At 34.5% G+C, this 23,915-nt stretch overlaps 1 protein-coding gene across 4 annotated transcripts in view; it reads right to left on the minus strand.

Moving 5' to 3' along the window:
* The window catches only part of FAM204A (family with sequence similarity 204 member A), a 39,208-nt gene that overhangs the window by 818 nt on the left and 14,475 nt on the right, over positions 1-23,915 (minus strand). For 2 of the 4 annotated variants that reach the window (XM_070945373.1, XM_070945377.1), the window contains exons 7-9: positions 12,483-12,589; positions 12,084-12,180; positions 3,982-4,160 (exon numbers count right to left, since the gene is read on the minus strand). In XM_070945373.1, the coding sequence (XP_070801474.1) occupies positions 12,129-12,180; positions 12,483-12,589 (159 nt within the window). In that variant the 3' untranslated portion in view covers positions 3,982-4,160; positions 12,084-12,128. Of the gene's footprint in view, positions 1-3,981; positions 4,161-10,083; positions 10,293-12,083; positions 12,181-12,482; positions 12,590-23,915 lie in introns of those variants that run through there. The other 2 variants (XM_070945375.1, XM_070945376.1) reach the window with 2 other exon arrangements.

The following is a 23,915-nucleotide window of genomic DNA, read 5'->3' on the forward strand; positions in this document are numbered from 1 at the left end:
AGTCACTCATGCCCTCGTCACCTCTCGTCTGGACTATTGTAACGCTCTCTACATGGGGCACCCCTTGAGGTGCACTCGGAGGCTCCAACTGGCGCAGAGTTCAGCCGCGCAGGTGGTTATGGGAGCAACGTGGAGTTCCCATGTAACACCTCTCCTGCACGAGCTGCACTGGCTCCAGGTGGTCTTCCGAGTGCACTTCAAGGTTCTGGTTATCACCTTTAAAGCGCTCCATGGCTTAGGACCTGGTTATCTACAGGACCACCTGTTACCACCCATAGCCTCCCATCGGCCAGTACACTCCCATAGAGGGGTTCCTCCGGGTGCCGTCGGCCAAACAATGTCGACTGGCGGCCCCTAGGGGGAGAGCCTTCTCTGTGGGGGCACCTACGATCTGGAACGAGTTCCCCCCGGAGATACGGAGATCCCGGATCTGCGCACTTTCCGTCGCGTGCTTAAGACTTTTTTATTTCATCAAGCTGGCCTGGCCTAAATCTTCTCCCCTTTTAAATATAAATTTTAATTTGTTTTAAATTATGGGGTATTTTAAATTCAGCCAAATTATTTAATTCGTTTTTAATCTATTTTAAATTTTTGTATTTATGTGTTTTATCTTGTGGCTGTTCACCGCCCTGAATCCTTCGGGATTCTGATCCAGAATGCGGCCACGCGGGTTGTTACGGGAGCTTCCCGCTATTCCCATGTAACACCTCTCCTGCATGAGCTGCACTGGCTGCCAGTGGCCCTTCGGATCCGCTTCAAGGTGCTGGGACTCACCTATAAAGCCCTTCATGGCATGGGCCTGGGGTACTTGCAGGACCACCTCCTACCGGTCTCCCACCACCCAGCGCGCTCACATAGGACTGCCCTCCCCTGGGTGCCGTCAGCGAGACAGTGTCAGCTGGCGGCCCCCAGGATGAGGGCGTTCTCTGTGGCTGCACCAACCCTCTGGAATGGGTTACCCACCAGGCTCCAGACGGCCCCTAATCTCCGCACTTTCCGAGCTGAAGACATGGCTTTTTCAGCAAATTCCCTGATCTGCCGCACGGTTTTTAATTGTCGGGGGGATTTTAAATTGACTAATTTTAGTATTTGGATTGTTGTGTAGTTTTTATTTTGTCAGCCACCCTGAGTCCTATGGGAGAAGGGCGGCATATAAATTTGAAAAATAAATAAATAAATAAAGTAAATAAATAAATAAGAATGGGCCCACAAAGTTCTGTTGTCAGACACTATTTTATTGAAGAGAGGAGTTAAACATTAGTTTAGTAGCTCCTTCTTATGTAACTTTTATATTAATGATATTGTAATGGCCATGAAGTCACAAAGTTTTTCTCCCTCTTATTTAGTGGGTAGAAAATTTCAATAATAATTGAAATGCTGATGGCTTGGGTCTTACTTCTGTACTGAGATTGACCTTAGAAATTGTTAGCCAAACTAGCTGCTGAGTGTGAAAAAGAAAAACTGAGGCTAAATTATAATAAAACAAAGGTGGTATTACTTTTGGCAGAAGTAATATTAAAGATAGGCAATTAATGCCCAACAAATACAGCAATGACTTTCTTTTAAACACCTGGGCATCTCTTTTAAAAGTTCCTTTTATGGAAAGCACATTTAAAGAGTGTTTTAGCAACCGCTGAAGATACAGTCAGCATTAATTCTGAAATTTCACCATTCTAAAGGAGGACAATTGCTAGCTTATGCAGTTAGAATACTTCAAGGCAACTTTATAACCCATATGTTGTATGGGGATACAGGTAAGGATACCTTCTATCACTATTAGAATACACCTGGCATTGTTGGGACACTTATCTGTAAACTACGAAACCTATAATTGAAGATGTAGCTTGAATTTGTACCCTTGTGGCGTCTCAAATTCCTATTAATTCTTGGACCAGAAAAAGCCACATTAGATATCATAAAAAGAATATTATGAAGAGATCCTATATATACGCTTAAGTACTCTTAATAATTTTTCCAGCATTTGTTAAATGCCCATATAGATGGGCATTTAACACTAGTATTAAATCTCAGTACTGAATAGACTAGTAACATCCCACAAATCTCCCCTCCGAATAGTCTTGAAGGTAAATTTTTAATATTTACTACTGTAAATGCCCTACTATTTCAGCTGACTAGAAAAAATCGGTGGAAAAATAAGTTATAAAAAAGGGGAAAAAAGTAAGTAAAAAAAATTAAAAAATGAAGTTTTACTGAGTTTAAAATCAGTAATATTTGAGTTCCGTGAATTATACTTACTGCAATAGCAGTACAAAGTGGAAGTCTTAAAGGTAATAGAGCTAATACACAGTGACTCAGCTGAACAAGCATGTCTTCTTTGCAAAGCAGCCAATGAACTAATGAGGTTAGTTTGCAACCAACTGAAACTTCTAACCCAAATGGACAGGGATAATCAAAGCAACAGAAAAAGGAAAAGTATAATTTGTAAGATGAACAGAAAAACATGCTGCAAAGCTGCTTTGGTAAATTAATAGATGATGATAATATTTCTGCCTCCAGAAGCAGTTAATGGGGCAACAGAACAATGTAGATAACCCCTAAATTAACATTTTACTTCCTTCCTAAAGTACTTGTTGGCCTGAAATAAAAATTGTGTGCTTTCCACCAACAGATCATTCTTCCAAAATGCCTACTAAAATTGCTGAATTCTATTCAGTTGTTAGAAAATTCTGGGTTGGAAGTAAATTTAGGCTTGGTTAGCTAAATTAGGTGCAGAAGATTAGTTAAATTAGATGTAGAGAGTTGGTTCTTTTTTAACATTTGCAGGATTCTCCCTAATGTGTTCATTTTCATCCATAAAAAAAAATTATACTGCATTTGTGTTTTCCTTTGGGTCTTCAACTATGAACTTAACCCATTGGCAATAATAAACGTCAATGGAGTAGCATCATCTTTTTGTAGCATCACAAAGATTTTATTGAAGGCATCAACCGAATCAAGTCATCGAAACTGTACCACCGTTATTTTCATCAAGGTTTTGGATAGGAGTTAGAGCAGGAATGCACAACTTCTGCCAGCTTGAAGGTAATATCAGGTTTTTCAGGTCAAAGGTCACATTCCAAAACATTTGTAGCAAAATAATCAAGAATAGCTAACAAGTATTGCATACTTTTTTTAAAGTAATTTTATGACAATGAATAATAGACACAATCAATTATGTTTATTTTCAATCTGAGGCCAGAAAACAAAATAGATAACCGTACATTGGCAATTTTTGGACATGGAATTTTAATGGTCCAATGGTGCAGAATAATATGATTCATCCTGAAAAGGTGGAGTTTTAGGCAAGTCTCCTTGAAACTCTTTTGCATAGTTTCTGAAGTCACTTTTACTTCATCAATTAGGACTGCAGAAAAAAAAAACAATTGCAAACAGCCTATCTTCCATTGGGGACCTGTATACTGCAAGAGCCAGAAAAGAGGGCTGAGAAAATATCTAGAAACCCTTCACATCCTGGACATAAACTGTTTCAATTCCTTCCCCTCAGGATGCTGTTACATGGACTTGCATGCCAAAACAATTAGACACAGAGTTTTTTTTTTCCCATGCCATCACTCTGCTAAATACCTAATTCCCACAGCACTCTTATGCCTAAGGATGTAGCCCAATGTAGGAGGGCTGTATTGCTGTTATCCTTATCTTTCTATTACCTTCTCTTATTGGTATCTTATGACTTATCACTTAGTTGCTTATATCTTATGATTTATTATTGCATTTTATGATCTATTCTAAAGAATATTCTATTCTATATTCTATTCTACTTCTTGAAAGTGCTGGAAGAAGCCTGAGCAGAGTGAAGTGGATCAACAAGTTATCTCCCTTTGAAAACATTCTTCTCTTGAAACAAGGTTGAAATGAAACATCTCTTCATGCCTTGTTATAGCCCTGGTACTTTTATCATTTAGACAAACACATTTGCTCAAGCAATAAGACATTTCATTATTTAAAATAATTTTCCAGTAGTTCACTTCCCGATACTTTCATATTTTATTTGTATATAAAATATATTCTGTAGTTCCAGTACCCATCCACTTTTGCATAGTGGGGCCTTGTTCTTTGAAAAACTTCATTGGATCTAAGGCCTGTCAAACTGGCGGCCTGCAGGCTGGATGTGTCACACGCAGGCCACGCCCACCCCGGCTCTGCAAAGGCAAAAAACTTCATGATACGTCATGTGACACGATTGAGTTTAACATCTGTGATCTAAGGCATGAAAACATTATCCACATAATGTGCACAGCAGACTTCGTTTTGGCTTGTCAAAGACAATGCTCTAAGGGGTGGAAATAATTTCCCCTGGACTTAACTAAAACATGCCCATGTGGTAAAATAAATAGGAACATTCTGTGAAAGTACCTGTATTTTACTGTAGGTACTTTTAATACTGAGCAATTGAAGATTTAGAAGACACTTCAGAATTGTCTACCTGTTTTCCCTTGTGGCAGATAATAACTGTTAATTGATTTGCTTATAAAGTTTATTTAAAGAGATATTAAACTATCATTTTTCATGGAGGTGTGAACATTGCTAAGCTTCTTAAATCTTCATCAGATAGGTTCTTTAGGATACTAATATGTGGTAATATGAAATTTAGAAATCAGTTTGTAGTGGTGTTACCTATACAATACTGATACAGCAAGAGTTAGAGGTGTGTGTGTGTGTGTGTGTGAATATATGTATATTTGTGCATGTATCTAAATACATAGATGGACAGACACAGATTCCTTCAAGCATATTTATAACCCTTAATATATTCCACTGTGTAATCCTCACAACAGTGCATAATTAATATTTACCGTCTTTGTAGGTGGATTTTACTAAATCTACTTTTTGCTAGCAAAATCTTGAGATTTCTGGATGTAAAACATTTTTTAATCCTTGTTATTTTTAAGACAAATTTATTTTTGGGGCTGTACTGTGTATGTTACTGAACTGCTAATACAATTCTCCTGCTTTCTGCTGCTTCTTTCAAAATTCCCTTTGATCTTACTGTTACAAATTGCCTATAAAATGCATCTTGTATAACATAACTATTCAATCAGAGATCAATAGACCAAATAAAATATGCTTTTTGTAATCTAAAAAGATGTAATTTTTAAAAATGTATGATCAGTATCTTGAAAATGCTTTCTCCAAACAATTGATGGATGGATGGATGGACAGTTTTTTGAAATACATACATCTTCAATGAAACAAAGAACAATTGCAGAAATATTTAAACATTTATAACTTATTATTTTGTTATGTTTTAAGTGAATACTTCGCATGGAGGTGAATAATGAAAGGCTCCAATATGAGCCAAACCTAATATATTGCAACTGCATGTGAACCAAATATCTATATAGTAAGATTTTTTTAAGTCATATATTGTTAAATTTATTGAGCAAAAGAATACGCAACCTAACTAGCAGCTGAACGACTTTTTCTACAAATATAACCAAAAAACACTGTAGATAGGAAATCAGATGTTTTTTTAGATCAAGCTAAGGGATCATTTCATTCTGTATCCAGCTTGGCCTAATGTTTAATTAGATGCTCTACAAACTCCACAAGAGTATGAAAGCAATTGCCTTTCCTATTATATGAGATTGCCTAACAAATAGGCATTAATTATGATGAACACTGTTCTATATCTGAGTTGCCTACAGATGCTGCAACCTGTGAAACACCAGTACTAAGAATCTAAAGCTCTTTCTCCCTTCCCAACCAATAGATTTGTTCTTAGCGCAGGTGTTTCTGCTGAAGAAGAGCTCAGATACATATATATTTCCCCACTATACTGGAATTTAGCTAATTCAAGTGAAGAAGGTAATATGCTACCACTGAGATGAAAGCACAGAAACATTCTTTTTATTCAATGTTTAGGAATGAGAAAAAAACCCAACTTGTCCATAAATAGGTATGACATTATGAAGGTACTCAGATTTAGATTTCATGTAATCATATATTAGTTGCATTTATTCTGAATTACGTTCCTAAATGACAAATTGCAAGGGAAGTGAGTTCATCCCTCAAACAGTGCTGACAATCTTATGGATATTTTTATGATTTATCTCCAAATGAAGAAGTCTCTCATAAATGAGTATGACTTTTGCTTATTAGGTTTTATGTAGTTATATTCATGAAAGCTCTAATGGAGCCTTTGGTACTGGACAGGACACCAATGACTACTTGCAAGTGCACCCATCTTTTCTTATAGCAAGAACTTCATGATCTGTGGCAAACTCTGATCCATTAATCAGGAAATGAAGGTGTAAATATTCTTTGAATTAGTTATTTTAATGCCATTTTTTCACTTTTTTGTATCTTTTGTACTATATGTGGCAGAATATGAATGTATAGGCAAGGACTGCCATTTTAAGTTTTGTGCAGAACTAAGGAAGCATTGCCCTTGTGCATGTGCGTGTATAATTTCCTGATGTCCTGAGGAAAGTAAAATCACTACTTTCCTCAGTGTTTTAAAAATCTTATTAGCAAGAGGTTTAAAAGCAGTTTTAATACCTGGCACAGATTTCATCATTTATGTTAGATTCAACATTCAATTGCAGTTGACATTCCAACTGCTGTCATTCATTGACTGAAACATGATAATGTTACTGCTGTATAAATTCTGCATACAACTTCCCTACTGATCAGATGCAGCATTTTAAACCCAAATTTTAGATTGTAATAAAAGACAAAGATTTAAGATCCACTTACATGGATTTCTAGTGGTAGGAATGGCTACATCACAGTGTTACACAACTAATCAGGATTAATCATGCAGGCCATCTTTCCCATTTGATTGTTTCCCTGCTCAAAATCAGTAATTGTGAAAAGATATGTACAACTCTATCCACGTGATTTTGGCATCCAAATTCAGAGCACAGTTTAGGAGGACCATATCATAAAATGTTGTCTGCTCACCAACTTAACAGATGTCTTCCCATGATAAAGATATAGACAAGTCACTGGCAGACAAAATAATTATTTTAAGATATTAAAGAAAATAAATGGGTTTTAGTCTTATGTACAGGAAATTATTATCACTTCTGGCTACAATTTTAATGAACTGTTTGACAGAACCAGCAGAAAGCAAATGAGGAGAAATTTTTATTTTGATATGGATTGCAATAAATGTTAGTGATGTGCAGAAATATATTTGACTACTCAAGTTTAAAGTGTTGGCTACAAATGCCCCTTTTATTGTTGAGATCTTGTTTACAGCTGAATTAAGGCTTCAGAAATTACTTCCTATCATCACTGAAAAGTGTTAGAAAGCTTCATTGAGAAGAGAAAACCTGAAACTTTGAATGCTGTTTTGCCAGTTTAACCACACCAGTAAAAAAAAAAATGTTTGGAATACTAGAAGCCTATGATTCACACCAGTAATTTATGATTTATCAACGAAAAGTTCCCATTACTTGTTAAGGAAACTAACATCAAGTCAAATCATGCCAATTTTTATAACTAATGGTATTAAAATATTAGATATTAAGTATTCAGATAGGCATCCAATGGACTCTAAAAACTGCCACTGTCCTTCACACATATCAAATATATACATATAGTGTATGTATCAAATTGTGTGTGTGTGTGTGTGTGTGTGTATGTATAATTTTATTGATATTAATTAAATTTATGTGAAAAATTACTCTGAGCAATGTACAGAAATCCAATAAAACAGTAAAATAAAAAATTACCTAAAACCATTAGAAAATTATTATTAAAAGGGCATTAAAAACTATAAAAGCAGAACTAAAATAAGAAATGAGAATAAACAGAGAGATAATAATAACAAAGCCTCCACACAAGTTCCCCTGTCCTCTTAAGTCCTCAGGCCTGATGGCATTACCAGGTTTTGAGGAACCTTTGAAAGTTGAAGAATGGTGAGGCCAACCTCAACTTTTGGGAGCTAAGATTCCACAATGTGGCACCACAAAAGAAAAAGATGCGGCCCGCGGGCTGGATGCGTCATGCACTGGCCATGCCCACCCGATTTAGCGAAGGGGGAAAAAAGTCACAATACATCATGTGACAACCATATGATGACGAAAGTTTGACGCCACTGATTTAGACTATTATTTAAAGCTTACAATGGATAATTCTCTTATACAAGGAATCTAAAATTATCCATGAACGATCATTTCAGATATATCATCTGTATTATTTGTGACACATATCATAAATCAATTGAAACAAAATTGAAATGTTCTTCAAAATTTACTTGTGTAGTTATGATCATTGACAAACTATTTCTGCCCAGAATATGAATATCATGTGTGAAAAATATAAAACACTGTTATATGTCACATTCCTCATTTCTTTCTATAAATATAATTGTTTTTTTATCACTTTTAGTTGCAAAGATTATTATCCTACAACTGTTAATTTCTGGGGTGGGTGGGTGATAAAAATAAAGGTCATTTAGATAGGTAGATACAGTAAATCAAACTTGGTTTGTGGCTACATCATGCCTACTGTGAAATAAAACATGTATTTAACCAAAATGCCTATATATTCTTTAAAAGCCTTAAGTGCTATTTGCTATAAAAAGATAAAGTTCTTAGTGCAAGATAAAAACTTGGACAGGCAGGTTTATATTTTTCCATTGCTTTAATGGGTCTCTTAAATGTTACTAAAAGGATACCCTCCATAAAATTTGTCAAAAATGTTCTTGAAATGCTCTTATTTCATGCAAAACTAAATAGACTGACTAGTCCGTTAATTATGTTATAATGGTCTTAATCAGTGAGTACCTATTAGTTCAATCGGTATGGCAATTATTGGATTACATATCCCATAACCTTTAGTCATCATGGCAATGTCTAAGGCTATGAGAATTGGTTCAAAATATCAGGAGTGTTCCAGGTTGCCTATTATGTATCTAAATAAGGAGACAGAATTAAAGCAAGCTGGTCAAATAGGTGTACATCAGGATGATTAAAATTGTTCCAGTTGGTTTGCTATAAAAATACAAATATCAGCTACTTTGTAAACATGAAATCAACTGACTGTCTGTATCAAAAGGATGATATAATTGAAATAAAAACATTATTAAAAGATACTAAGTACACAAATAACCTTACTCCCCAAAGATTTCTACACTAAATCCCAAAGAACCACAGACTTCTTTTTTTAATTTGCCCTTCTAAATTGTTTAAAACAAAAAGATTTGGTATATCTCTTACATCATTTCTGCCATGTTTGATGTCAAATTAAAATTGGCTTTCTAAGCCTCAACATTCTGTTCATGCTCTTCTTCACTGCTACATATTAATATTTATGAAATATTATTAAGCCTTTCCCAATATTAACACACCCATTTCCAGCATGGCTCTAGGTAACCTGACCTTGACATGTCAACTTTTGATTCCTTATTCAAGGTATTTTGGACCCACTAGGTGAACTTCAGCTTTTTCCTGGATGTTGTAATATCAGCAAGTGTTAGTAGTCGGGTAGGAAAACAATCTACTTTGAATCTATTGTATCATTAACATCTTTTTTTATTGCTGTTTCCATTTTTGATTCTATCAGCTCAAGTATTTCACCTCAACTGAAAACTCAAACTAATTGCTGTGAAAGAGATACTTTTTCAGGTTTACTGATGAGGACTGTTTTTTTAATATGTGGAAGATGACCATCTCCCTAATTGTCCCTAGGTGATGATGGCAACTCTCTCAGGAGTTGCATTTAGCCCCAATGTCCTCATCATTAATGGATTCATTTTTCTTGCAAGACTTTTGTTAATTAATATTAATACTAATTTTATTTTCAACTCTTTAGCTTATACCTTTAGTTTTTATAAAAAAATATATCTTGAATATTTCCTAGAGTAGCAGGATGAGGTATAAACTGACTAAATAAATTCCATCATTAAATTGAATAAGATTTATCTACAATTTCTCTGTCATATCTTTCTTTTCAAAGAAGAAAATAAGACAAGTCATTTGGGAAAGCAAGGAAAAATAATCATTATTTCTTCTAGACATACATTTTCCTTAGGCTATATTGTATTGTCAGCTATGAACTAATGAAAATATTCCTGTTAATGTTTCAAGGAAACTGAAATTGCCCCACTGCATGCATGCTTTGTTGGTTTGTTTATTCTGCCATCCATTTCATTGTCCTACTAGCAATGCCAAATCAACGCAAAGCTGTTACTTGTATATACAAAGTTTGAAGAACAAAAAGCATTGTCCTCATTTTAATTTAACTTCCAACATTATTCATCATCATTCTGTAAACAATTCAGAATTACAGGAATGCTTTCTGCACTTAACTCTGATGATCAGCTGAATAAAACAAATTAGGACAAAAAAAAAGTTAGTTTTAAAGTAGCAACAGCATTTATGTACAGTCATCTTATTCTTCAGCAATACTGATGTTTCTGAGTTGTCATTACTCAAAGGGAAGGGATATTAAGGACTGCTTTAGGTTACCGTAAGTATATTCATATTTCTATTGGCATTTATCGTAGAACTTCACTGAAGTGCCCAAATTCTGATCACATGACCATGGGGATGCTGCAACAGTCATAAATGTGAAGATTGATTATAAGCTCTTTTTTTCAGTGGTATTCTAACTTTGAATGGTTGCTAAAGAAATGGTTGTAAATTGAGGACTACTTGTAGCAGTAGCATAGGAAAGCTACTATAAACATAAGCAATGAATCTAAGTGGCCAGTTCCTGTTCCAAACTGATGGCAAGAAAAAGATGCAATGGCAACTCTATTTTGTTGGCTCTTGAAGAATGTAGGCATTTCTTTTTTTGATATTGCCATTAAACCATTTTAGTTGAAATCCTAAACTCTAATTTATGGAAAGAATCTAGCTACATGATGAAATTTGTTGTATGTGTTTAAAATATGTTGCTATTTTAAAAACTATTTTGATAAGGTATTATATTCAAATGGGTCATTTGGTAGATTCATTTGTCTTTGAATATCTAACTGTAGCAACATTATGTATACTTGTAAGATAACTCAAGTTGGAAAATAGATGCTTTTTCTATTTTCTTTACAACAACCTGCTCCCTTTTCAGCAATTCTTCAGAGATTTATGATGCTACGCAGTAAACCTGCTTGGTCAGTAATTTATACCTTTTGCTATGTATTTAACTGTCAATATAACTAATTGTAGTTAATTCCACATTACTTTATGGAAAACTCTTCTTTGTGAAATATTATGTTTCATGGGAAGGGAATGAAGGAAATCACCATCCTGAGGCTACAAACAAAGGGGGGGGATCTATATTAGGACAGAAAACTAAGGACTTGCCATAAACCATGAAATTACTATTTCTTCATAAAATATTTTAACCCAAGTTTTCAAAAACAATCAGTTATTGTTAAATTAATATTCCTTATCCTTGGATATATTACTTTGTTTAATAAGAACCAAGAGCCTTGCCTTCTCAGTGGCAGCCTCTGACTTTTCAAGCAATTTTCCACCTAATAAACAGTTGGCCCTGCAGGGCTTTAGAAGGCAATTAAGACCTGGTTATTGTCCAAGTACTTGGTTCAGGATAAGCCAAGCTCCCCTACTTTGTAGGGAGAGATCTAGATTCTGGTAGCCATTTAAGGGTTTTTATTTTATTTTAGTAGCATGTACTTTTTTTCTTCTGAATTTTTGTTTATTTAATTAATACATTGCCCAGAGTCACATGTTTTAAGGTGGGTGGCTACATAAATGTCCTAAGTAAATAAATAATAAGAGAATGTAAATGAAATATATTTCAGAAATTAATGGAAAATTTACTTTATGTTTTCAGGAAACAGGAATTTTAACTTATTGTAATTTTAATTGAGACAATATATTTATATTAATATGAATAAATAAATAATATAAAAATAATTGAATAAAGCTGGTATATTTTTAATCTTAATGATTTTTGATAAAACAATTTATAGCTTGAATGTTTGTGTGATGAAAAAGACAGAAATGTTTAAAAGGTTGAAGGTAGAATGCCTAAATATAGTAACATATGGAAGGGAAAGCAATTGTTCTATGACTCATTCAGCAGCAGAAACATTACAAAATAAAACAAATAAATTTATAATTTATGCACCATATATATTAACAAACCTTTTCCCCGGCTTTATAATTTTCAGCTTTCCTAGACAGAATTAATTACATGTATCCCATGTTGCTTTTTGTTTCCCATCTTTTCTTTGCTTCAAAACTGTAAAGAAATACAAGTATATGTCAGTTTCCACTGAAGTACACTTCAGGAATTTTCAGTGACATTTCATTTAGCAGCAATGTCTAAATTGTAACGAAGTTTTTAATACTCCAGCAATGAAAAAGGAAATGTATAAACATTTGAATAATGTGTCAGTTGCACTAAAAATCCTACACAAAATCGATAAACTATTCAAAGAAAGAGCCACGTTTAAAATTAAACAAATATGGATCAAGCTCAAGAAGAAAAACATTTAAGTCAAATAATCAGCTAGCTGCAAAAAGAAATGCCCACTTACTTACCCCCATGCAAGTTTTTTCTTTTTTCGGGCCTCTTGAGTAACCTCTATATCTTGCTTGGCTTTCACAAAATTTCGGCAAGCAACAGCTTTTGCAATTTTCACACCAAGCTAAGAAAAAAAGAATATAAGTAAGTCCACAGAAGTTAGCAAAACTAAATTAGATAAAGCAAAAACAGTTTTTTAAGAACATACTTGGGCAATGTTTGCATGGATCAAATTTGTCCTTTATCTACCATGGAAACTGTCTACTTATATTCAGTGGATGGTGTGGTCAGTTCTGATTTTGTGAAGTAAATGTGTATTATTTATCTAAAAGTCTATAAAAGCTTACAATTGAAGCTAGCAATATTCATGGTGGGCTAATATTAGCTGACTGAAATTATACATATTAAGCTTTTTGTTTTCTTCCAGCTGAAAATGAGGCAATGGGGACTTTATAATACAAATTTATCTGTTACTATCACAATGGCCCTTGAGTTTTCCTTATACATATAATGCTTGGGAACCAGGCATGAATAGCTCTATGACTGGAATTTTCTGACTTTCTTAAGTTGGATACACTAAAAGAGGAGTTCTGGAAGACATCAAAAGGTTGGAATATGAAAAATGTATGAAGGGAATATAGACAAGCAAGAAAAAACCAAAAGTTATCATCAAATTATGTTTTTAATCAGTATTAATGTAAACAGTAAATATGTTATTCTTGATTCATATTTTTCATAGAAACAAGCTGTTCAATGGTGAACTTGAGGAAGGATATACAAAGCCATTAGAGAAGAGCTACATACATGATGGAACATATATGATGAATTAGGAGAAAAGGGGGAAACATTTAGTGCATGCTAGCATAAATATACATACCGAATTTTTCAGTGTATAAAACACACTCCTTCCCCCCCCCAAAGTGAGTGGAAATGTCTATGCGTCTTATAAAGCGAATTTTGCCGAAGCCCCGCCCACCTATCAGCCCCACCTTTTGGCCTCTACCTCCCAGCAATTTGACTCCTTGCAGCAAACAGCCTGGTCAGCTTCAGCACAGCCTGATTTAGGATCGCCACCACCTATCGCCACCCTCACTGCTGCCGCCTATTGTAGCCTCCACGCACTCCATTTTAGCCCGTTCCAGGAGACTGGGATAGGCGGCGGCAATCCCCGCTGCCTGGAGCGGGCCAAAAACGGGATGCACAGAGCCCAAAAGCGGACATGTGGAGGCTGAAAATGGGGCACAGGGAGGCCGCGATAGGCAGCAGCGGCGATGGGCGGCAACAGCGGCAATGAGTGGTGGCAATCTCCACAGCCTGGAACAACTGATAGGCGGTTTTCTGGGAGGCAGATCCAACCGCTGCTGCTCGTGCTAAATCAGGCTGTGCTGAAACTGACCAGGCAGTTTGCTGTTTGCAGCAAGGAGGCAAATTGCTGGGAGGCAGAGGCAGGTTTTTTTTTTTCTTGTTTTCCTCCCCAAAAGCTAGGTGCATCTTATAGTCCGGAGCATCTTATAGTCCAAAAAAATACGGTATGTGTTTTATATAAATATTCACTTATATGCATATAATATCCAAATGCAGAAAATCAATCTTATATTTCTCAAGAATAACCCCACCTATCATTTATTTTACAATTAGAAGACAAGTCTGTCTGTCTATTTCAGGCTGTGCATGAAAAAAATGTGTTATCAAATCAAAGTAATCCCATTCTCCCAAAGATTTTGTGCAACCGCCCTGAGGGATTTCCTCACCTATCCAATGTATCTTTCACTGAACATCCAATCCTGGTGCAGTTTTATTTCATTAGTTCTCTATACAAAGAACCCCAGAAGCAACCATGCCAATGTTTGGGAGGATGTGACCATATAATCACTTTGCTTATGTTGCCAGTCTCCCTTTGAAAATGCCATACTGTCTTCCTATATATTTCTTAACACTACATAAAAACAGTGATTTCATCCTGGAACTTCACTAACTGATAAATCTCATTATCTCAAATTTTCATAATTAATATTGTAGATACAACAGCTCCTGTACTATAAACCTGCAGTTTTATGAATACAGGTAGTCCTTTACTTATGACTACAATTGACCCCAAAATTTGTTAATTGAATTTTGCCCATTTTATGTCCTTTCTTGCTACAGTTGTTAAGTGAATCGCTATAGCTGGTAACATGGTTGTTAAGTGAATATGGCTTCCCCATTGACTTTGCAAAGGTTGCAAAGGTGATTTACATGACCCCACAACACTGCAAGCATCATAAATATGAGTCAGTTGTCAAGTGTTTGAATTTTGATCAGGTGACCATGTGGATGCTGCAATGGTCGTAAGTATGAGAAATGGTCAAAAATCACTTTTTTCAGTGACACTGTAATTTTGAATGGACACTAAATGAACTGTTGTAAGTTGAGGAGTACCTATACCTCAAAGAAAAAACTTATTATGAAAAGAATGAATGATGAACTTTAATGGAAAGGATTGAGAGTCTTTTGCCAACACTAGAGGGCTACATCAGCTGAGCAATTTTGGTTCAGAGGGAAATGTTTAATATACAGTATCATTAACCTGGATCATTAAACTCATTTTAGACTCATTTTATTGTTTCCACAACAAATCTAGCATAAGTATCATAAAGTCTAAGGATGTCACATAAGCTTTTTCCTGAAGTCTTCAAAACAATACAAATGGAGTGAAGTGCTCTATAAATGGCTTTCCTCAAATATTATGCAGAGTAATAATGGTTTTTTTAAAAAATACTGTATGTGGAGGTTTGATGAATATAACTGCATCACTAATACATTAATGAATTGCATTAATCTATTTTCTAATTACAAATAGGTAAAATCTTTTAAAAATGGTTTATCAAATAAGGCTCCCAGATGAAAAGAATTAAATTTCTTTGTTGTTCAATAATTAATATATTTTGCAGCTTACTGTGCACTTTTATTTTTGTTAGATAAAATATTTGTAACAATAACACTAAGGAATTCTTCTTCATGGACCATAAAATAGATGTTATATAGATACCCTTGACCTTAATGGAGCATGCTCCTCATGGTTGTAATCATGATCATAATTAATTGGGTCACCCTCACCCATGACTGAACTGATTTTATGATTTTTGAAGCGGACATTAAGTGCATGCTATGTTTCTTAAGCAAAACAATGGTTTCCTATGGGGTCAGTTTTGCTGAAAACCAGAAGTAAATTCTGGGTTTTGGCAAGACCAATGTAAAATGTGGTTATGTGATTTTGGGATGCTGCCAAGCACCTTGAATGCAGTCATGTGACTGTGGGAAAGGGGGATGGCCATTGGAGCTTTGAATCTGGAGGGATAAGGACTCCTCAAATTGGTCCATCATAAATTCAAATATTCATTAAGCCAAAGACTACCTGTACTCTAACAAAAATTATGTCCACTGAGTTTTATGAGACTTCTTAGATAAAAGTTCATATAGTATATAGTATACTATATACTATATGAACTAAAAGTTCATATACATATAGTAATAGTATCAACTATTAACCCAAATATACAGGACTTATTACCCCTGGCACATGTTATTCCCATATTTCTGCTATTAGACTGAAAAGATAATAATATCTAATAGATATTAGATATCTAATTATGATGTAGATCCAAGCATTTACATTGAGGCCCTACAAGTGCAGCAGCTCTTCTGTCTTTCAATATCACTAATAGGGCTTATATAAATTCTTTGCATTGCTATCTTTTGTTTTGGTTTCTTAAGAATAAAATAACTCAATTATCAAAGCATAGATTAAAAAGGACTTAAAATGGTACATACTGTTAGAGAAGGAAAAGTATGTCCTGAGAATTTAATAATTAAATAAAAGTGATATTCCTATTGCAGTAAAGATATTACAGAACATCAAAAGTAACTTTTAAAAGACAAATGCAAATTAATTGCAGAGAAAGTGCATAAAATAAATTACTATGACTATGCCTTAGTGAAACAAACATTTTATGCTTCTATATACACTCGTGCATGTAGTTTCACTTCCCATTTTAACAGGGCCCACCAAATCTTGGTCAATAGGTTTTATACTTTTTTAAAAAAGGTCATCAGATAACGTAGCAAGCTGCAATGCTATAAGAAGCAATAAAACATGAATAAAAATACATACAACATTTTCTTATGTAGTCAAAGTATCAGCATTTTCCATATAGAACATCCAATATTTTGCTGCATTTTAATTAAGGTGTCTAAACATTATCACAAAGAACTGCAAATTGGTCAGAGCATGCAGTAAAGAAAATTAAGCTCTAAAGGCTTTTTATCACCACATTTCAGGAACCAAGGGTGTAAAATGTTCTAATTTGGGATATATTAAAAGCCATAAAAGGTCTTTCAAAAAGATTAATGGTACTTTGCTTGGATTTAAGATAAGGGCTTTAGCTGGTTGGAAAAGCAGGGCCCTGGCTAGACCCTTGAGGCATTCATCTTTACAGCCACTTGGAAGATTTGTAAAAGCGTCTGCATAACCTCAAGCAAACGCATTGCGACATTTTTTTTTTAAAAAAAAAAATCCTGTCAATTTTATAGGTTTAATATGTGGAAGTTGTATTGGGAGTAATGTTGATATAGTGATTCATCTTCATTACCATTTTTAAGAGGCAAACTTTTTTAATCAAGTAAGTTTTCTATGAGGTAAAAAGCATTCATTCATATTGAAGTTCAAAGATAATCATTTCAGAAATCTTGCTCTAGCAGCTTAAAGAGCAGAGCACAAATTTCCTATCCATTAATTTTCACAAAGAAAAGCTAAATAGCTATCAAGAATATCTGGTGACAATTTTTAAAATCTTCATTTTCTGTCAAACAGTTTGAAGGTATTTATTTTTTTAAAAGGCCGATTATCATACTAAAGTTGTTTTGTGTCTATGTGTGGAATAACAGGTTTCTATATAAAATATTCATACTATTCACTTTTGTTCTTTAATTAAATGAAAACAGATGTTTTCTAAAGTAAAGCGGAACCATTACTGAAGTACTTAAAGTGCTAAAGTCTTTAATTTTTATATCAGTTTGGTCTACAATTCCTGATTGTCTTTACTCAAGCTCAACATTAATGTCAAGCAAGTTACCTAGGAGACGAAAGAGATCAAAGAGACAAAACCCCCTCAAATGTCTGATTAATCAAGCCTGCAAACAGCTTATTTCTTTTAGCCTGCATGCAAGTATGAAAATGAGATTCAGGGAGCCGTACATTGTGCAGATTTGTTCATTCTTATCAGAACAAAGCCAGCGGCAGCTTATTTCATGGATCATTGGCACTGTCATCAGTGCTACACAGAACGGGTGACAGCTCCTCATTTTAAGGCTTGAACAAAATTAGCAAAAAGTCGGCACAAATTAGCCTCTCATCTTTTTAGTAATATGACATTATTCATTTACTTTTTATCCAATTTTTAATTTTTTCCTTGTCATCTATCCCTCTCTAGTGTTGCTTGAACAGCACCATAAAGCCCCTTCCTCTTTTTTAAAAAAAAAACTATAAAAGAGATGAAGTTCAAATGGTAAATAAAGTTAAGGCAGAGAGAAAATACATTATCTTATTCAGCTGCAAAAATATTTAACTTAAACTTCCAGAAAAAATTATAAAATTATTGATGTTTGTTGAAAATGTTTAAAGATGAAACATTCATGAGCTGTATGGGCCATGATATCCCCTAGAAATGGTCTTCTAGAATTACCATTTATGTGCCAATCAAATTAGGACATGGAAGTATGGAAGCTAACTATTACAATAAAGTAAAAGCCATGAAACTCATTCCTTTTGGAAATTTGTGTACACAGAGCTGCCTTATTGGAAAGATGGGTGGTATATAAATTTAATAAATAATTTATATTTATTATTTAATAAATAATAGCAAATAAATAATAATCTTGGCTTATTTCCAGGGGTAAAACAATGCTATTTTGCTTAGGCTGGTCTTTAGTTGACTCATAACTTTTTAAAATTGTGGCTGACCTTATAAATATTTCCTTATACATATTTGTATTTTACCTTTTGGTTACCTCCTTGGGCCTTAGTGGTATCAAATTCAAAAAAAGCAACAGACAAACAGTGAAACAGCCAGGCAGTTAGAGATAAAGATTTATTTCAAAGACCTATTGTAATATACACACTCTAGGATAAGAATAATTCGATGGAACATTCAAAGCTAAATCAAAAATGTCATATAAGATCTGTTCTATAAAAGGCTAAACCCAAAGGGGTTTTAGCAGAACATCTCTATTCTAACAGGTCCTGAAGCATCCTGTGGTCTATCAAACCAAACAGCCTTTTAATACTGTATTACAGTTTCTCATCAAATATGAATCTAGTTATTTCAGATTCAGCCTTTGGCAATGATTTTCCCCTTTTATGTTATGGAATGTTATCCACTACTGATGTATATTACATATATAAAGCAAACAAGAATCTCAGTTGATTTTGAAGAGAAAATGATAATCACCCAATTGTTTGTTCAACTTCAAAATACTCCAATCTCTTTGTTGTGTGCTACTGCTATTTATTGTATCAAAATACATTCTACTGCTGGATATTTATATTAAAATATAAAAACACAACACTGTTCACATATTTTAGCTTTTCTTTTTATTAAAATATTTTAATGCGAATAAATTCTTCCATTCATAAAAAAATGAAAAAATTAACCATAAGCTATTAGATGTTTTACAGTTCCCTTGTAAGAAAGGCTGCTTTTAAAAAAAGAACTGTAGTACTGTTTTCAGCAATTTCTTTATCTCTGTTCTTCTAAGTAAGAAAGCTTATTAACAAGCTTTGAACTTAAAATCACATTTACAATAATGTGCCATCAACAGTTTTATAAGCTAATTAGAAAAAAAGATTAATTAATGACTGGCTGCTAATAAAATGGCAATCATGAAGAAAGAAACCAAGGGTGCTAAGCTTCAACTACCACCAATTAAGAGCTAATTACAAACAAATTATATATGTGTTTTGCTGTGGGCTTTAATTTACTAAAATGGTTTTAATTAAAAGAGAAAACATGCTGATTAATTGAACTGCAGAAAAAATCTACAGTATAAACTGTGCTTTGTCTCTTTAATTAGACTTGTAACATTTGAATTTTTTAAAGGTTTGTTAAAAAAGATATACATAATTAAGAGGGCACATGCATACAATCATAGGTGATAACCCCTGTCATATAATAAAGTTTAAGGCAAAATACCCTGATAAAGAGAAAACGATTGGATTAAGAAGGCAGAATAATTAACAATACAGTGCAGTATTTGTCCATAATTCTTTCCACAATATAATAAATGATTTGAAAATTATATATAGTTCTGTCTTTAAAATATATGAACAGTTAAAATATTAATATACATTTTTCATGTTTTTTAACAATGACTTTTTTCTTAAAAATAATAAACTCTATATTTCTCTATATTATATAAATCGTTTCTTTCAAGCATTATTTTTACTGAAATTGTGGCATATAAATTTAAATATTTTTTCTATATTAAAATATGTGTCACAAAATTCTTCTACATAAACACTTCAGATAGAAGGTATAATGTATAGGAGTATTAGCTTTCTGTGGGCTTCTAGCTGTGAACTGCCACACTGTGCTCCATGTTAAATACTGCAACAGAATCTGATTATTGATTCTTTTAAAGTGGGAGACAGTTTAAATTTTGATAGAATACTATAAATGGCTATCAAGCATAGACAATTATATATCAACAGGGTGAGTAAAAGTCAACAGAAAGAATGTAAAAATTATGAATTATGATAGAATACACAAATCAATTTGAATTATTTCAAACAAAAATAAAGAGCATATTCAAAAAATAATAATTGTGAAATCATTCATACTAAATGTCAGAAAGCGCTGGGCTGACGTTTAGAACAGTTTTGATAGTATTATTTGTATTTGGAGAACAACAACTAAAGTAATTTGGAATGCAATTCTATATTCATTTACTTAAGAGTAACCCCTGATATAATTTACTTCTGAGCAGACATGTGAAGAATTAACCTATCAAGTTTCTTGACAGGGAATCAAATAAGATTTTTTTTTCTTTTCAAGATACAGTATTTATTTTTTAACCAAAAGACAAAAAGCAAAAATATAGCAAACCTGCAGGTTACTTATATTTATGGCATCACACAAGCAAAATGTTTCATCTTAGAAATCTGCAAGACTGGTTTCATTTTTTATATCCCTTGACTTTTTAAAGCATCCATATAGCAGCAATTAATAATTGGGGTGTATAAGGCTTGACTGGGTTATCTGGTTTAAGGAAGCCTCAATCATACCACTCCACTGAAGGAGATTCACAAACTAAAGTGGGTAGCTGCTTTAAAGGAACAAACTGAACTGACTGGCTCTAAAGCTTTTCAGAGATTCCACAGCTTTTTCTGCTGCTTTCAGAATTTTTGCAAACAACACAGAATATTACAACCTCAGTTCCATACCTTGGGGGATGTTTGAGTGTTGTGATAGGCTCTCTATCATTATTATGAGCAACCAGCAAATAAGATTTACCACTGCATTAAACTCTAGGGTTATTAGAGCTCTTTTGGAGCTAGCAAGGCTAACATACTTTGGGCTTCATTCACTTTTTCACTTCTCAGCTTCTTTAATGTGGCTAGCCATAAGCCCTCACTTTTGCTAATGGAATGTTACATTTCCATGCTGTTCCTGAAAATACAATTAAGGTCTTAATTCAGTTTTCAGCATTCTAAATATTGGCTCAGGCTGATCTTACTTTTAAATTCTATATGATGGGGCAGATACAAGTCTTGATAATGAATGAATGGTCGCCAGATTAACATGGCTCAAATTTACTGCTTTAAAAGTAAAAATGAGATAGCAAGACTACAGATATACTTTCTCTGTTTTATGTCATCCTACTTCTGCTGTTTCTCCCAATATAAATACTAGCCAGCAAGCCACAACTCGGGCACAGTCAATCACAGATGGTGATGAGGTCATTTCCATGAAAGCCAAACTTGCTAACAAGATACACAAACCCTCCTGACTCCCCAAGAAATTCAGTGATCACCTTCCTGGAAGAGGCCCAGCTTTGCCAATGTGCCCTGCCCAGCTTGGAACAAGGCCAAGGCCAGTAAAAATAGATCATTCCCAGGAGGGACCATCTTTTCAACTAGTTAAGACAGCACTTCTGGCAGAGCTTGCCATTCATCTATGCCACATTTTCCACTACTTCAGAAAATCCTATAATCAGATTAATTATATGCCATGCAAAAAAGGCAAATAAAATATGTGTCATGACTGAACTGAGATAAATAAGAGCAAGTAATCACCATCAATAGAAATGGTAAAAAGCTCTAGTGACAAAAAGGTTCTTACAAAACAAAATGTCCACTGATTTAAGATCAAATTGTTCAATTGGACAAATGTGCCACCCTTATCAACAACAGGTGAGAAAATAGTGAAAACTGAAGTAATCAAGATGCCCTATGGAAATAATATCAAGAGTTTGGATGAAGAAGATTGCTATAAATACCTTCAGGTTGAGAACATCAAGCACACTGAAGTCAAGAAGGTTAGTAATAAAAATGGGCGTAGCATGTAGCAAAAACAGCAGATAGTTGAAGAAGAAAAAAAGGGCATTGGAAGAATATTTGAAGAAGATACACTGAAGCTAGTATATCAGGAAGGCTTACCGAATACCAGAGACGAAAATGGCCTAAAAGAAAGACCAGATAAAGAATAGAGAAGAGACATGGCAAAGGAAAATATTACAGGGCCACTGAATTTTTTAAAAAAAAAACTGCATGTAAATCAGATAACAACAAGCTCTGGCAATGGCTAAGAGCAGGAAAGTTGAAGCAAAAAACAGTGAGGCTAATTCTGGCTGCACAAGAGCAAGCCTTAAGAACAAATGCATACAAAGCCAGAATGGAGAAGACATCAATAGTCAATAAATACCATTTCTGCAAAGAAGCTGAAGAAACAGTGGACCAACCGATTAGCTGCTGTGAGACAATTGCACACTTATTACAAGCAGCAGCATAACAAAGTAATAATAGTGATGCATAAAATACTACTTGTCCCCAAGCAAGAAATAACAAACTTTATAAAAAGGAAGTTGTTGTTATTGTTATTTATAACAATGTGACATTACATCTGCCAGTTCTTTAACTGGTGTTGATTTTCAGATACATCAAGTTCTTCTCAACAACCTAGGATCGTGATGGCGAACCTTTTCCGGACTGAGTGCCCAAAGCATTTGAGTGTGCACGCAAATGTACATGCACCCAAAGCCCCAAAATGCAATGTGCACATGGCCCCGCACATGCGCCCACCCCGCACATGTCCCACCCCCCCACGCATGTGCAGCAGAGACCCCATGACCATGGCTGGCAGGACGCGCACACGTATGCATGGCAGAGCTGAACTGGGGCGACGGCTTGTGTGCCCACAGAGAGGGCACTGCGTGCCACCTGTGGCATGTGTGCCATAGGTTCATCATCATGGATCTAGGATGTGTAATGTACTAGTGGATATATGTGCAGATCTCAATAATGTGGTATTTTGTAATTGACAGACGGATATTTTGTCAATGTGCTGATCTTCTGAGTGCTGTCAAAGATCTTTTAGTATGATACCCAGTCTTCTGATAACCACTGGGATCACCACAGATTTGATTTTTATCCTGCCTGTATTATTTTATTACTCTAGTTATTATAAGTAATTCAAGGTTACAATTATTTGGAATACTCCTTCCTACTTCTATTTTACCCACAACAACAAACCTTAAGGTGGACTGGGCTATAGAAAGGTGACCTGCCCAAAGTCATCCAGCTGGTTTTCATAGTTAATGCATGACTAGCTTTCTAGGACATCACTTTAACAACACACCAAAGACCATAATCTTATTATTATGGTTAGCAGCACAGTCAAGCAGGTATTTAGATTGAATATGGCATTTTATCTACCATGGAGTCCTTCTCAAGAATCTGTGACAAGCAGACGTTGTTTGATGGTGTTAAAAATACTGTCCCAAGATCTAGGTTGTTCCATATAAAGCTGCCTTTTGCAATGGGCAACAGGCTGAAGTGATTTTGTCAATACCAAATGGTGCTCCAGAGCTTTTGGGATTGTACACAAAGTACCTATTACTATTATCTTTGTTTTCTTTTGCCATAATTCTAATTTTTGTCTTTTATTCTACTATAGCTTGGTACTGCAATGTCCTCTTTATGGACTTTTTATTTTTCTTATTGAAAATTGTTAAATTTGAGGTATTATGTGGCAAGTCTGTTTGCATTCTAAAGTTCCAGAATACTTGCGCTTCTTCATTTTTTATTACTTCTATTATTCCCATCAGTTCTGGCTTGTGGGCAGATAGTATTTCTTTAAAATATTAATAACAGATCACTATTTCTTTGTATTCATTCTTTGTATCATTGTGGCGGGTAC

Source organism: Pituophis catenifer, unplaced genomic scaffold, assembly GCF_029215685.1.
Source record: "Pituophis catenifer annectens isolate HBS135680 unplaced genomic scaffold, rPitCat1.0.hap2 SCAF_6, whole genome shotgun sequence".
Taxonomy (NCBI): domain Eukaryota; kingdom Metazoa; phylum Chordata; class Lepidosauria; order Squamata; family Colubridae; genus Pituophis; species Pituophis catenifer.